The sequence below is a fragment of the Dendrobates tinctorius genome, unplaced genomic scaffold (assembly GCF_039654945.1).
Source record: "Dendrobates tinctorius isolate UK_male_01 unplaced genomic scaffold, ASM3965494v1 ptg000038l, whole genome shotgun sequence".
NCBI lineage: Eukaryota > Metazoa > Chordata > Amphibia > Anura > Dendrobatidae > Dendrobates > Dendrobates tinctorius.
In genome coordinates, this window is record NW_027361706.1 from 14,295,520 (window position 1) to 14,312,481 (window position 16,962).

Here is a 16,962-nt window from a genome sequence, read left to right on the forward strand (position 1 = left end):
ATAAAAATACATAAAAATGCTTTTATACAACACTTGAATCTGTAATGATTCAAGCTATAAAATTAACACAGTATTTTTCCTGCATGATGAGTTCCATAAGAAAAAAAATTTAAAAAAATGCCAGAATTAGGTTTCTTTTTTGCTCAACCAGCCTCAGATAAAACATAGAATTAAAAGCATTGAAAAATTCCTTTGTTCCTAAAATTGGTTCCAACGAAAACGTCATCTCATCACCTCTCCCTAAAAGAACAAGTCCTCTCTTGGGTCCGTCAAGAGAAAAATAAAAAAAAAAGTTATAGCTGGAAGTATATGAGAACACGAAAACAATAGTTATTACTATTTAATCTTTTTATTATGAAAAAGTAGTAAGACCAATTTTATTCTCAACCGAAGATTGGCTGTCAGTGTCCTGAAGAACACGGCAGTCATTGATAGTCATCTCGATATGACTACAAGGAGCGCCAGTTCATGTCAAGTCTGTTCACCAACAACAGATCGGGAGGTGGATGAAGTACGATCAAGTTCAAGAAGAAATCGACAAGACGCTATAACAAGACTTGCTCATTATCATGGGAGACTTGAATGCCAAAGTGGGCCACGGCAAACGTGGAATCGTTGTTGGAAACTTTGGACTTGGTGAACGAAATGAGGTTGGAGGAAGATTCATTGACGTTTGTACAACAAATCAACTGTCCATCATGAACACCTTCTTCCAAAATCAGAAACGGAGACTCTACCACAGAGCTCTGACCAAGAACTCCATGTGAGTTTGAAACGCGTTGCTCCTATGGGTGACCTTTTATTGATTTTTGTACTTTTTTTTTGCACCTTCTCCTATGTAATATTCTGGAAGCTGGATCCAACCCCTTTTTTGGTCCAGAGAAGATATTGACTACTGCCAGGTCGGGACACATTTGAGACTACTTGGATCAAGATGCAGCGTCGATACCGGAAGTCAATAGGAGAATAGCTATGGGCAAATCCACAATGAAGTCACTGAACAAGGTCTACAAATCAGGGAACATTTCACTGGCGACAAAGACACGGCTCATACTTAGTCCGGTCTTTTCCATAGTCACATATTGATGTGAAACCTGGACAGGAAAGAAACGAGAAAGAAGAAGAATGAACTCCTTCGAAATGTGGCACTGAAGAAGGATGTTATCGATACCATGGATGGCAAGAAGAACAAACAAATCAACAACTCAAAGCAAGGATCACCAAGCTACAACTTGCCCATTTTGGACACATCATACAAAGAGAATAATCACTGGAGAAGGACATCATGGTCAGAAGAATAGAAGGAACCAGGCTTAGAGGAAGACCAGAAACCTGATGGCTTGTTATCAAAATAACGGCAGAGAAGAACTTGGTTCACCTATCTAAGTTCATCCATCAAGTCGCCGTGGATCGGGCTGAAGGCCATTAAATAATAAGTAAGAACAAAAAATGTAATTTATACCTCAAGGTAGAAAAACTAAAAAATTGCCATTTTTTTTTACTCCCCATTATGGTGAGGACGAATGACACACTCATAGCTGTTTTTCGTATCGCACAATGCAAAATTTGTATTTTTGGATAAGTCAGGTTTTTTTTTATGACAGTGATTTAATATGGTCTTCTTTTGTCTCCCTTCCGTTAGAAAGATTTGAATTGTCGAGAAGCGGCCTGGGATCGGATCTGCGCAGAGAGGAACCCTTTTGTCCTAAGCAATTTAATGTGGTCATGGATTGAACAGCTTAAGGAACCTCTGATCACAAAGGCAAGCGTTCATTTATTAGCAAGTTATAGCAGCGATCCCGACAGCGCCCTCTACCTGCTAGAAAAGGTAACTGCCATGAGATGGATATAAACTGCACCCTCTCTGATAAATGTGCGCAACAGGCATCACGGGTTGGCAAGGACTGTGGCACTGTTTCTTCACCAACAGAGATGTTTTTTAATTAATTTATGCAATTTGTTAGACACCGACATGCATGGGGCAAATGACACAAAATTGTGTTGCAAAATAGGAAATTCCATTCTCCTATCTGTGTACAGGCTCTCAGACTTTCCATTGAGCCTGTACACTATTTTGTGCTCACAAATCTGTGCTCCGCACATCTGCCTGCTGAGCAGTCACTGCATAGTGGGACCAGGACCTTTAACAATCTGCCGCACGTGTTACAAAGGGTCTAAATTGTAAATGAAAAACGAAAACAATACTTATTATCGTATTTTTCAGATTATAAGACGCACTTTTGTCCCCCCAAATTTTGGGGGGAAAGTGGGGGTGTGTCTTATAATCCGAATGTGTGCTGTAGAGGAGGGGGGTGGCTCTGGAGTGGTGTCAGGGGGCTGGGGTGGGCTGGCTGCGGGCTGCAGAGACAGTGGGAGGTCAGTGCTCCCGCTCATTAGGCTCATGTAATATTCACTGCACCCGCTGTCCATCACCTCGGTGCTGAAACCACGCCAAGTTGGTGGACAGGGGAGCAGTGCATATTGCATGTGCCTGCACTCTCCCCCCCGCCCCGTCACTATAGTCACCTTCCGATGATGGCTCCGTGCTCCCAGCTCCCCCCTGGCTCTTCCTGTGTGCAGCACTGCGGTCATGTGATGGAAGGTCCTGAAGCTACAATGAAATGCCTGTATGAGCAGCTCCTGGATGTCAGCACAGTCACAGGAAGAGCCAGGGGGGAGCCTGGAGCACGGAGCCATCATCGGCATGTGAGTTAAATGTTTGCTATTTTATCATGTGCGTCAGCACAGGGGGGCATATCCAGGATGGGATGGAGGGTCATGTGCATGCCAGCAGCACAGGGGAGCATATCCAGGATGGAATGGGGGGGCATGTGCGTGCCAGCACAGGGGGGCATATCCATGGTGGGATGGAGGGGCCATGTGCTTCCTAGCAGCACAAGGGGGCATATCCATGATGGGATAGGGGGGGCATGTGCGTGCCAGTAGCACAGGGGGGCATATCCAGTATGGGATGTGGGGCCATGTGCGTGCCAGCAGCACAGGAGGGCATATCCAGGATAGGATGGGGGGCCATGTGCATGCCAGAAGCACAGGGGGGCATATCAGTATGGGATGTGGGGGGGTCATGTGTGTGCCAGCAGCACTGGGGGGCATATCCAGGATAGGGTGGGGGTTATGTGCGTGCCAGCAGCACAGGGGGGCATATCCAGGATGTGATATGGGGGCCACGTGCGTGCCTGCAGCACAGGGGGGCATATCCAGGATCTGATAGGGGGCCATGTGTGTACCAGCAGCACAGGGGGGCATATCCAGGATGTGATGTGGGGGCCATAGGCGTGCCAGCAGCACAGGGGGGCATATAAAGGATGTGATCTGGGGGCCATGTGAGTGCCTGCAGCACAGGGGCGCATATTCAGGATGTGATCTGGGGGCCACTTGCATGCCTGCAGCACAGGGGGGCATATCCAGGATCTGATAGGGGGGCATGTGCGTGCCTGCAGCACAGCGGGGCATATCCATTATGGGATGTGGGGGCCATGTGTGTGCCAGCAGCACAGGGGGGCATATCCAGGATGTGATGTGGGGGCCATGTGCGTGCCAGCGGCAAAGGGGTGCATATCCAGGATGGCATAGGGGGCCATGTGCGTGCTAGCAGCACAGGGGGGGCATATCTAGGATGGGGGAGCCATGTGCGTGCTAGCAGCACAGGGGGGGCATATCCAGGATGGGGTGGGGGGGCATGTGCGTGCACGGGGGGCATATCCAGGATGGGATGGGGGGCCATGTGTGTGCCAGCAGCACAGGAGGGCATATCCAGGATGGGATGGGGGGGCCATGTGCGTGACAGAAGCACAGGGGGGCATATCCAGGATGTGATGGGGCATGTGCATGCCAGCAGCACAGGGGGGCATATCCAGGATGTGATGTGGGGGCCATGTGCGTGCCAGCAGCACAGGAGGGCATATCCAGGATGGGATGGGGGGGGCCATGTGCGTGCCAGCAGCACAGAGGGGCATATCCAGGATGGGATGGGGGGGGCCACGTGCGTGCCAGCAGCACAGGGGGGCATATCCAGGATAAGATGTGGGGGCCACGTGCGTGCCAGCAGCACAGGGGGGCATATCCAGGATGGGATGGGGGGCCACGTACGTGCCAGCAGCACAGGGAGGCATATCCAGGATGGGATGGAGGGGCCATGTGCGTGCCAGCAGCACAGGGGGGCATATCCAGTATGGGATGTGTGGGCCATGTGCGTGCCAGAAGCACAGGGGGGCATATCCAGGATGGGCTGAGGGGGCATGTGCGTTTCAGCAGCACAGCGGGGCATATCCAGGGTGTGATGTGGGGGCCATTTGTGTTCCAGCAGCACAGGGGGGCATATCCAGGATGTGATGTGGGGGCCATGTGCGTGCTAGGAGCACAGTGGGGCATGTCCAGGATGGGATAGGGGGGCCATGTGCGTGCCAGCAACACAGGGGGGCATATCCAGGATGGGATGGGGGGTCATGTGTGTGCCAGCAGCACATGGGGGAATATCCAGGATGGGATGCGGGGACCATGTGCGTGCCAGCAGCACAGGGGGGCATATCCAGGATGTGATGTGGGGGCCACGTGCGTGCCAGCAGCACATGGGGGCATATCCAGGATGGGGTGGGGGGGTCATGTGTGTGCCAGCAGCACAGAGGGGCATATCCAGGATGGGATAGGGGGCCATGTGCATGCCAGCAGCACAGGGGGACATATCTAGGATGGGGCGGCCATGTGCGTGCTAGCAGCACAGGGGGGGCATATCCAGGATGGGGGGGGGGGCATGTGCGTGCACGGGGGGCATATCCAGGATGGGATGGGGGGCCATGTGCGTGCCAGCAGCAAAGGGGGGCATATCCAGGATGTGATGTGGGGGCCATGTGCGTGCCAGCAGCACATAGGGGCATATCCAGGATGGGGTGGGGGTGCATGTGTGTGCCAGCAGCACAGGGGGGCATATCCAGGATGGGCTGAGGGGGCATGTGCGTTTCAGCAGCACAGCGGGGCATATCCAGGGTGTGATGTGGGGGCCATTTGTGTTCCAGCAGCACAGGGGGGCATATCCAGGATGTGATGTGGGGGCCATGTGCGTGCTAGGAGCACAGTGAGGCATGTCCAGGATGGGATAGGGGGGCCATGTGCGTGCCAGCAACACAGGGGGGCATATCCAGGATGGGATGGGGGGTCGTGTGTGCCAGCAGCACATGGGGGCATATCCAGGATGGGATGTGGGGACCATGTGCGTGCCAGCAGCACAGGGGGGCATATCCAGGATGTGATGTGGGGGCCACGTGCGTGCCAGCAGCACATGGGGGCATATCCAGGATGGGGTGGGGGGGTCATGTGTGTGCCAGCAGCAGAGGGGGGTCATATCTAGGATGGGATGGGGGAGCCATGTGCATGCCAACAGCACAGTGGGGCAATGCCAGTGTAGAAGCACAAGGGGGCAATGTGCCAGCAGCGCGGGGGCAATGTGACAGCACAAGGGGGCCATGTGCCAGCAGCACAGGGGAGCCATGTGACAGCACAAGGGGGCCATGTGCCAGGATGGGGGTTTAATACAGAGTTCCCCAACTCCAGTCCTCAAGGCCCACCAACAGATCATGTTTTCAGGATTTCCTTAGTATTGCTCAGTTGATAATTGCATCACCTGTGCAATACAAAGGAAATCCTGAAAACATGATCTGTTGGTGGGCCTTGAGGACTGGAGTTAGGGTACACTGGCTTAATAGATACCAGGATGAAGGACATATATATGATTTGTAAGACGGACACTGGCATTATAAGACAGACCCCCATTTAACATAAATAAAAATTCTCTTTTTCTTCAACAAATTTGGGGGTGCGTCTTATAATCAGGTGCGTCTTATAAAGCGAATAATACGGGGTATATGTCGGACCATGTCTTGCACCTTTCTATAAGACTCATCCCAGGTTTAGACAGCATAATAGAGGAAAAAACATATTTATTACTGATTAACTCTTCCCTGGAGGTTCAATATCGCTTATTTTAATTTACGAGGGTAGAATAGGGAGGTAATACAGTTAATAATTAGTGTTTCTGTGAAGCATGTGTATTACACACAAACATACTGCTCTGCTACATCAACACACAAACACACTGTTCTGCTACATAAACACACTGCTCTGCTACAACAACACACATACACTGCTCTGCTACATCAACCCACAAACACACTGTTCTGCTACATACATACACAAACACTGCTCTGCTACATCAACCCAAACACACTGTTCTGCTACATATATACACAAACACACAGCTCTGCTACATCATCATACAAACACACTGCGTTGCTACATCAACACGCAAACACACTGTTCTGCTGCATAAACACACTGCTCTGCTATATCATCACGCAAACACACTGCGCTGCTACATAAACACAAACACTGCTCTGCTACATCAACACACAAACACACTGTTCTGCTACATCAACACACTGCTCTGCTACATCAACACACATACACTGCTCTGCTACATCAACCCACAAACACACTGTTCTGCTACATATATACACAAACACTGCTCTGCTACATCAACCCAAACACACTGTTCTGCTACATATATACACAAACACACAGCTCTGCTACATCATCATACAAACACACTGCGTTGCTACATCAACACACAAACACACTGTTCTGCTGCATAAACACACTGCTCTGCTATATCATCACGCAAACACACTGCGCTGCTACATCAACACACAAGCACACTGTTCTGCTATGTAAACACACAAACACTGCTCTGCTACATCAACACACAAACACATTGTTCTGCTACATCAACACACAAACACTGCTCTGCTCCATCAACACACAAACACACTGTTCTGCTACATCAACACACAAACACTGCTCTGCTCCATCAACACACAAACACACTGTTCTGGAACATCAACACACAAACACTGCTCTGCTCCATCAACACACAAACATACTGTTCAGCTACATCAACACACAAATACTGTTCTGCTACATCAACACACAAATACTGTTCTGCTACATCAACACACAAACACACTGTTCTGCTACATAAACACACAAACACTGTTCTGCTACATAAACACACAAACACTGTTCTGCTACATCAACACACAAACCCTGCTCTGCTACATCAACACACAAACACACTGTTCTGCTACATCAACACACAAACACACTGCTCTGCTACATCAATACACAAACACACTGCGCTGCTACATAAACACACAAACACTGCTCTGCTACATCAACACACAAACACACTGTTATGCTACATGAACACACAAACACACTGCTCTGCTACATCGATACACAAGCACACTGCGCTGCTACATATACACACAAACACTGCTCTGCTACATCAACACACAAACACACTGTTCTGCTACATCAACACACAAACACACTGCTCTGCTACATCAATACACAAACTGCGCTGCTACATAAACACACAAACACTGTTCTGCTACATCAACACACAAACACACTGTTCTGCTACATCAGCACACAAACACTGCTCTGCTACATCAACACACAAACACACTGTTCTGCTACATATATACACAAACACAGCTCTGCTACATCATCACACAAACACTGCGCTGCTACATAAACACACAAACACTGCTCTGCTACATCAACACACAAACACACTGTTCTGCTACATCAAACACAAACACTGCTCTGCTACATCAACACACAAACACACTGTTCTGCTACATCAAACACAAACACTGCTCTGCTACATCAACACACAAACGAACTGTTCTGCTACATCAACACACAAACACTGCTCTGCTACATCAATACACAAACACGCTGTTCTGCTACATAAACACACAAACACACTGTTCTGCTACATCAACACACAAACTCACTGCTCTGCTACATCAATACACAAACACACTGTTCTGCTACATATATACACAAACACACAGCTCTGCTACATCATCGCACAAACACACTGCGCTGCCAGGGCTATGGAGTCGGGAGTCGGTGCTCATTTTGATGGAGTCGGAGTTGGAGTCGGTATAAAATGGACCGACTCCGACTCTTAAAATATATAATAAATTGGGTACAGTAGTTCAATGCAGAATGTGCTGAATATTTTTTCATAGGAATTTGGGAAAGTTATGAAATGTCCTATAAATGACTGTTCTATTCCTGATCTAAGGCTACATTCACACACAGCGTTTTTCCTGCGTTTTTTGAGTATACATTTTTCAGTTGCAAAAGCAGATCAGCATTTTAAAAAACGGCATCACCTGAAAGGTTTTTGAGTTCATAGCTAATGTTTTCAATCTTTATATCCATTTATCCATATCTGTCTATCCATATCATATCTGTACCAAAAAGAATGAAAGCCGGGTAGCACACAGACTAACACTCCTTTTTTTTTTAGCACCAGTCAGGTACACCACATAGCTGCCCAAAAGGACGCCCAGGACAGGCATTGCTCGTCTTCAGTAACACATCAACATCAATTGATAGTTGGAATAAATAGACTGCATTCACCACCACATCTTCTTAAGGTGCAGGCTTTATTTTCAAGTGTAGGGGTGTGCAGTATGAGGTTCTGCAGCAGCTGAGGTGTGCAGTATGAAATTCTGCAGAACAGTATGAGGTTTTGCCCTCCCCCTAGGTTTGATCCTGGCTACGTCCATGGTGTGAATGTAGCCTGAGGAACTAGGCTTTATCTTAGCCGAGATAAGTCATAGTGTGTGTGTGTGTGTGTGTGTGTATATATATATTGAGAAGGTGTGTCCAAACTTTTGGTCTGTACTGTATATATATATATATATATATATATATATACAGTACAGACCAAAAGTTTGGACACACCTTCTCAATCAAAGTGTTTTCTTTATTTTCATGACTATGAAAATTGTAGATTCACTCTGAAGGCATCAAAACTATGAATTAACACATGTGGAATTATATAATTAACAAAAAAGTGTGAAACAACTGAAAATGTCTTATATTCTAGGTTCTTCAAAGTAGCCACCTTTTGCTTTGATTTCTGCTTTGCACACTCTTGGCATTCTCTTGATGAGCTTCAAGAGGTAGTCACCGGAAATGGTTTTCACTTCACAGGTGTGCCCTTTCAGGTCTAATAAGTGGGATTTCTTGCCTTATAAATGGGGTTGGGACCATCAGTTGTGTTGTGCAGAAGTCTGGTGGATACACAGCCGATAGTCCTACTGAATAGACTGTTAGAATTTGTATTATGGCAAGAAAAAGCAGCTGAGTAAAGAAAAATGAGTGGCCATCATTACTTTAAGAAATGAAGGTCAGTCAGTCCGAAAAATTGGGAAAACTTTGAAAGTGTCCCCAAGTGCAGTGGCAAAAACCATCAAGCACTACAAAGAAACTGGCTCACATGAGGACCGCCCCAGGAAAGGAAGACCAAGAGTCACCTCTGCTGCGGAGGATAAGTTCATCCTAGTCACCAGCCTCAGAAATCGCAGGTTAACAGCAGCTCAGATTAGAGACCAGGTCAATGCCACACTGAGTTCTAGCAGCAGACACATCTCTACAACAACTGTTAAGAGGAGACTTTGTGCAGCAGGCCTTCATGGTAAAATAGCTGCTAGGAAACCACTGCTAAGGACAGGCAACAAGCAGAAGAGACTTATTTGGGCTAAAGAACACAAGGAATGGATATTAGACCAGTGGAAATCTGTGCTTTGGTCTGATGAGTCCAAATTTGAGAATCTTTGGTTCCAACCACCGTGTCTTTGTGCGACGCAGAAAAGGTGAACGGATGGACTCTACATGCCTGGTTCCCACCGTGAAGCATGGAGGAGGAGGTGTGATGGTGTGGGGGTGCTTTGCTGGTGACACTGTTGGGGATTTATTCAAAATTGAAGGCATACTGAACCAGCATGGCTACCACAGCATCTTGCAGCGGCATGCTATTCCATCTGGTTTGCGTTTTGTTGGACCATCATTTATTTTTCAACAGGACAGTGACCCCAAACACACCTCCAGGCTGTGTAAGTGCTATTTAACCAAGAAGGAGAGTGATGGGGTGCTACGCCAGATGACCTGGCCTCCACAGTCACCAGACCTGAACCCAATAGAGATGGTTTGGGGTGAGCTGGACCGCAGAGTGAAGGCAAAAGGGCCACCAAGTGCTAAGCATCTCTGGGAACTCCTTCAAGACTGTTGGAAGACCATTTCCGATGACTACCTCTTGAAGCTCATCAAGAGAATGCCAAGAGTGCGCAAAGCAGTAATCAAAGCAAAAGGTGGCTATTTTAAAGAACCTAGAATATAAGACATATTTTCAGTTGTTTCACACTTTTTTGTTAATTATATAATTCCACATGTGTTAGTTCATAGTTTTGATGCCTTCAGAGTGAATCTACAATTTTCAGAGTCATGAAAATAAAGAAAACTCTTTGAATGAGAAAGTGTGTCCAAACTTTTGGTCTGTACTGTATATATGTAATCGATATTACATAGTGTATTACATATTTACAATTTATTACAGTTTTTTGTGTTCTAAAGTTGTATTCCAATAAATAGATATTATGTTCTATCTATATATCTTGATTATTGAATCATAGAAATGATTAAATGTCTGGTGTTCACATTGTACTACAATAAATTTTTCACTTAAATATAAGCAATATATGTGGGAGTCGGAGTCGGTGTAAGGGAAATTGAGGAGTCGGAGTCGGATTCGCAGGTTTGTCTTACCGACTCCACAGCCCTGTGCGCTGCTACATAAACACACAAACACACTGTTCTGCTACATATATACACAAACGCACAGCTCTGCTCCACACAAAGCTCTGCTACATACACATACAGCTTTGTGTATCTGTTGTTTTTTTCACACTTGAGAAAGATATCATTATTGAAACACATAATGGTTAATAAAGAACCTTAATGAGGTTGTCCACTACTAGGATCACTCCTTCTTAAAACTAAATGTACGGCCCATGTAAAATAATAAAGATTGTATTTGCTTCTCGGGCCAGCGCCATTTCCGTGGCGTTGGCAGTCGTCCTTCCTGGGACTGTGAAGATGCAGTGTTGTGACACGTGACGCCAGCTCCCGATGAGCTCTGGCGTCAATGTGAACGTGAAGAGGAAGTCAGGGATCAGTTGCAGCCCGGAGTTCCTCTTCATATTCAGTTTGTCCGAAAGTGAAGACAGTGACACCAACACTGATTGGGTGCCGGATATCACATGTCATTCCACCGCATCACAGCCCAGGGACCGCAAGTGCCAACACCGCTGGAACGGAGCCAGCACGGGAGGTGAGTATTGGCTTTATTATTTTATCGGGGCCAAACATTTAGTTTAAGAAGGGGTTGTCCTAGTAATAGACAACCCCTTTAAATTAATATCACAGTTAGAGACTTCTTTTTCAGCAGCAAAGCTGATTTTAAAAGTGATTTGTATCCTAGTTTGGAAAGCTTTGCTATATATACACCCAGATAGCTCTGCTACACACCCAAAGCTAAGCTACATACACACACAGTCTGTTACATACACACAACTATGCTACATGGGTAAGCACACACACACAGCTTTGCTATATACACACAGCTCAGCTATATACACACACAGCCTGCTACATACACCCCCAAAGCTATGTTTCATACACAAGTAGCCTGCTACATATACATGTGACCTGCTACATACACACAACTTTACTACATGGGCACACACACACAGCTTTGCTCTATACACACAGCTCAGCTACATACACACACAGTCTGTTACATGCACACAACTATGCTACATGGGTAAGCACACACACAGAGCTTTGCTCTATACACAAAGCTCAGCTATATACACACACAGCCTGCTGTATACACCCCCAAAGCTATGTTTCATACACAAGTAGCCTGCTACATATACATGTGACCTGCTACATACACACAACTATACTACATGGGCACACACACACAGCTTTGCTCTATACACACAGCTCAGCTACATACACACACAGTCTGTTACATACACACAACTATGCTACATGGGTAAGCACACACACACAGCTTTGCTCTATACACACAGCTCAGCTATATACACACACAGCCTGCTGCATACACCCCCAAAGCTATGTTTCATACACAAGTAGCCTGCTACATGTACATGTGACCTGCTACATACACACAACTATACTACATGTGTAAACACACACACAGCTTTGCTCTATACACACAGCTCAGCTACATACACACACAGTCTGCTACATACACACAACTCTGCTACATGCAAATACAGAACTCTCCTACATGCACACACAGCTCTGCTACATACTAAGAGATAATATAAGATCCATTTATTAAAATATATATATATTTTTTTACCTTGCTGATAAGTGACGCTTCCCTGACAGCATCCCCTGTAAGGGGATCACTGCTGCCAACTGAGGCCTTTTGACTTGCAAATAAAATAAGAATGTTTTGCTGATAAATGCTATATAGACAAAATAAGCGCTGGTATATAACTGTCTGTAAGGATATTTAACATGATAAATGAATTGGTGTCTAACTACAGGGGCAGCACCAGACCATGTTGTGCATCCTGCAGTGTGTGAGTAACCTGCGGCCGCTCCCCTCTGACATCGAGGATGCGATACTGACCCGAATGATCATAGCTTTCACCATGGTAGGTGCTGTAGTGTGATCTCTGGGGTTCAGAAAGATTTAGCTACCTGCAGCTGCAGTCTTCTATCCTTACGTCGGTGGCGGTCTGACTCCCAGCACCCATGCGTCACGTTTACACCGGCTGCAGGCGGATTCGTTCTTGCTCTTTTTTGCCACAGTGTCGGATATTACAGCGTCTCCCAGTGAGATAGCGGGCTGTCAGCCATTACATTCGCTGGTCCATACAATGGATAAGACCAGTGCATGCTGAGATTTTTTCCGTGGGCCTTCAGGTCATATGGAAAATTGCTTCTAGGCACTAGGACATTTACTAGTATTGGTCAGTGAGTGCAAAGTCATGTATTTAGGCCACTTTTTGTCCAGTCATGTATGGTGGAAGCCCTGGCATCACTGTATGCCAACGTTGGACCTGGCACTTTCTGAAATGCCATGTCCAGAGGGTTTAGCTGACAAGTAATCATCGAGCACAAGCGGCTGTGACCGCTCAGCGGCTGTGACCGCACGACAATAAGGGGCAGATTTATGAAAACTCTCAGCTTTCATTTTACCAGAGCAGTTTAAGAAATGAAAGCTGTGCTGCGATTGGTGGCCATGAGATACAGAGCCAGTTCTTCTTTTAGTCTATTTTGATAAATGAGGCCCTTTGTCTTTGTATATTGTCTTTTTATCATTTTTTTTGTGTGTCTCTCATCGGCCTCCCCTTGCTTTAATTGCTTCTTGATTTTAATTATGAACTTTTAATTTTTATTTTATTCTGTAGTTGTGTACTATGATGAGTGAACGTGCTGGGATAAGGTGTTATCTGAGCATGCTCGGGTGCTAGCCGAGTGTCTTCAGCATGCTCGGATAATATGTTCCAGTCCCCGCAGTTGCATGTATCGCGGCTGTTAGACAGCCCAACACATGCACATGCCTAACAGACAGCCAATCCTTGCTTGTGTTGTGGCTGTCTAGCAGCCGCGAGACATGCCGTCGTGGGGACTCGAACATATTATCCGAGCATACCGAAATCACTCGAGCATGCTCAGATAACACCTTATCTGAGCGCGTTCGCTCATCACTGTTGTGTACTTCAAAAAACATTTATTGTTTATATCCATTTGTCTGATTTTTGATTGCAGGTTAAACACGATTCAGAAGATAGGTCTCTGGTCTACAATACTCTGAAACCGATTTTACAACACGCCTTGATGGACATCCGAAAATAAAGCCTCCAGCGCGGCCCCCCAAGTACACGAGCTCGGCCTGGTGTGCACTTTTTAGGTGTAATGTGTGTTTCCTGTGAGGTTTGTGTTGACACGTTGGTGGCATAAAGGGCTCAGACTACAGAGAATGTAGAAAACTCTAGGGGACGTCATGTTCTAGTAACTCTTTTATCTTTATACGTGTTTCTTATAAGCTCGGCTCCCTGTCTTTTGCGGCACCTTTATTCGTCTATGGGCCAGTATCTTATTTGTGAATAGTATGTATTGTATTTATTACTTTACTGGGCGTAATGCAAGCTCCCTGCAGAACGCGTCCGGGGAATGCACTGTGAAAATTTACTATGAAAGATTGAATACTGCGGGTCAGACAATATAGCAATAGACCTGCTGTAACATAAGTAGAGCCATACTTTCATGAATATCGAGGGTATAAAGTCTACAGGGCATCTCCTTTATCAAGATGCTTACATAGAAATAGATTATGCTTTACAGAAAATGACCTATTTAAATCAGTTTTTCTGTTACATATATTAAATAAAAATGGTATAAAAAACTGTATATACAGTATATATGTGTATATATATTGTATATACTCGCGTATAAGCCGAGATTTTCAGCCCATTTTCTTGGGCTGAAAGTCCCCCTCTCGGCTTATATGTGAGTCATATAACCAGGGGTGGGGGAGGGGGAGCGGGGGTGTCACATCATACTGACCCCCTGCTGGCGTGGTCTCTGCAGCCCCCCTGCTTGTCCCAGTCTCCTTTCCTTCCTACAGAGTTCACATGGTACCACTCATTAAAGTCATGAATATGCACATATTTATGACTTTAATGAGGAGTACCACATGGCCGCTGAAGGAAGGAAGGGAGACCGTGCATAGACTGCGCCAGGGGAAGGTAAGTATATCCTATATTCACCTGTCCTGGTTCCAACGCTGCTCGCCGCTGTCTGCCCGCTGGGTCCCTCTGTCAGTGACGTTCAGACAGCAGAGGGCGTGATGACGTAGTCAGTGCGCGCCCTCTGCTGCCTGACGTCTGACAGAGGGATCCGGCGGGCAGACAGCGGTGAGCAGCGTTGAAACGAGGACAGGTGAATATCTCAGGTGCCGGGTCCTGAGCCAGCGGCGACACCTGTCCCCCATACCGGCACCTGGCCCCCAGTGACGAGAGGTGAGTATGTCTTTTTTTTTTATACCTGCAGTAGCGGCAGCAGCAATATATGGGGGCAGCATATGGGTGCATATTCAATGGAGCATCTTATGGGGGCAGCATATGGGGGCATATTCAATGGAGCATCTTATGGGGGCAGCATATGGAAGCATATTCAATGGAGCATCTTATGAGGGTAGCATATGGGGGCATATTCAATGGAGCAGCTTATGGGGGCATATTCAGTGGAGCATCTTATGGGGGCAGCATATGGGGCAAATTCAATGAAGCATCTTATGGGGGCAGCATATGGGTGCATATTCAATGGAGCATCTTCTGAGGGCAGCATATCGGGGCATATTCAGTGGAGCATCTTATGGGGGTAGCATATCGGGGCATATTCAGTGGAGCATCTTTTGGGGGCAGCATAAGGGGGCATATTCAATGGAGTATCTCAGGGCAGCATATCGGGGCATATTCAGTGGAGCATCTTATGAGGGAAGCATATGGGGGCATATTCAGTGGAGCATCTTATGGGGGCAGCATATCGGGGCATATTCAGTGGAGCATCTTATGGGGCAGCATATGGGGGCATATTCAATGGAGCATCTTATGGGGGCAGCATATGGAAGCATATTCAATGGAGCATCTTATGAGGGCAGCATATGGGGGCATATTCAGTGGAGCATCTTATGGTGGCTGCATATGGGGGCATATTCAGTGGAACATCTTATGGGGGCAGCATATGGGGGCATATTCAGTGGAGCATCTTATAGGGGCATATTCAGTGGAGCATCTTATGAGGGCAGCATAATTCAGTGGAGCATCTTATGGGGGCATATTCAGTGGAGCATCTTATGGGGGCAGCATATGGGGGCATATTCAATGGAGTATCTTTTGAGGGCAGCATATCGGGGCATATTCAGTGAAGCATCTTATGAGGGAAGCATATGGGGGCATATTCATTGGAGCATCTTATGGGGGCAGCATATCAGGGCATATTTAGTGGAGCATGTTATGAGGCAGCATGTGGGGGCATATTCAATGGAGCATCTTATGGGGGCAGCATATGGAAGCATATTCGATGGAGCATCTTACGAGGGCAGCATATGGGGGCATATTCAGTGGAGCGTCTTATGGGAGCAGCATATGGAAGCATATTCAATGGAGCATCTTATGAGGGCAACATATGGGGGCATATTCAGTGGAGCATCTTATGGTGGCAGCATATGGGGGCATATTCAGTGGAACATCTTATGGGGGCAGCATATGGGGGCATATTCAGTGGAGCATCTTATGAGGGCAGCACAATTCAGTGGAGCATCTTATGGGGGCATATTCAGTGGAGCATCTTATGGGGGCAGCATATGGGGGCATATTCAATGGAGTATCTTTTGAGGGCAGCATATCGGGGCATATTCAGTGAAGCATCTTATGAGGGAAGCATATGGGGGCATATTCATTGGAGCATCTTATGGGGGCAGCATATCGGGGCATATTTAGTGGAGCATGTTATGAGGCAGCATATGGGGGCATATTCAATGGAGCATCTTATGGGGGCAGCATATGGAAGCATATTTGATGGAGCATCTTATGAGGGCAGCATATGGGGGCATATTCAGTGGAGCGTCTTATGGGGGCAGCATATGGGGGCATATTCAGTGGAGCATCTTATGTGGGCATATTCAATGGAGCATCTTATGGGGGCATATTCAGTGGAGCATCTTATGGTGGCAGAATATGGGGGCATATTCAGTGGAACATCTTATGGGGGCAGCATATGGGGGCATATTCAGTGGAGCATCTAATGGGGGCATATTCAGTGGAGCATCTTATAGGGGCATATTTAGTGGAGCCTCTTATGAGGGCAGCATAATTCAGTGGAGCATCTTATGGGGGCATATTCAGTGGAGCATCTTATGGGGGAAGCATATGGGGGCATATTTAGTGGAGCATCTTATGGGGGCAGCATATGGGGGCA

General features: G+C 46.7%; 1 protein-coding gene across 2 annotated transcripts in view; it reads left to right on the forward strand.

Annotated features, from left to right (window-relative positions):
- PTPDC1 (protein tyrosine phosphatase domain containing 1) overlaps positions 1-14,391 on the forward strand; it is a 34,308-nt gene extending 19,917 nt beyond the window's left edge. For both annotated transcript variants that reach the window (XM_073574231.1, XM_073574232.1), the window contains exons 7-9: positions 1,643-1,828; positions 12,519-12,629; positions 13,750-14,391. In XM_073574231.1, coding sequence (XP_073430332.1) covers positions 1,643-1,828; positions 12,519-12,629; positions 13,750-13,836 — 384 coding nt within the window. In that variant the 3' untranslated portion in view covers positions 13,837-14,391. The remainder of the gene's footprint in view (positions 1-1,642; positions 1,829-12,518; positions 12,630-13,749) is intronic.
- The last annotated feature ends 2,571 nt before the right edge of the window (positions 14,392-16,962 follow it).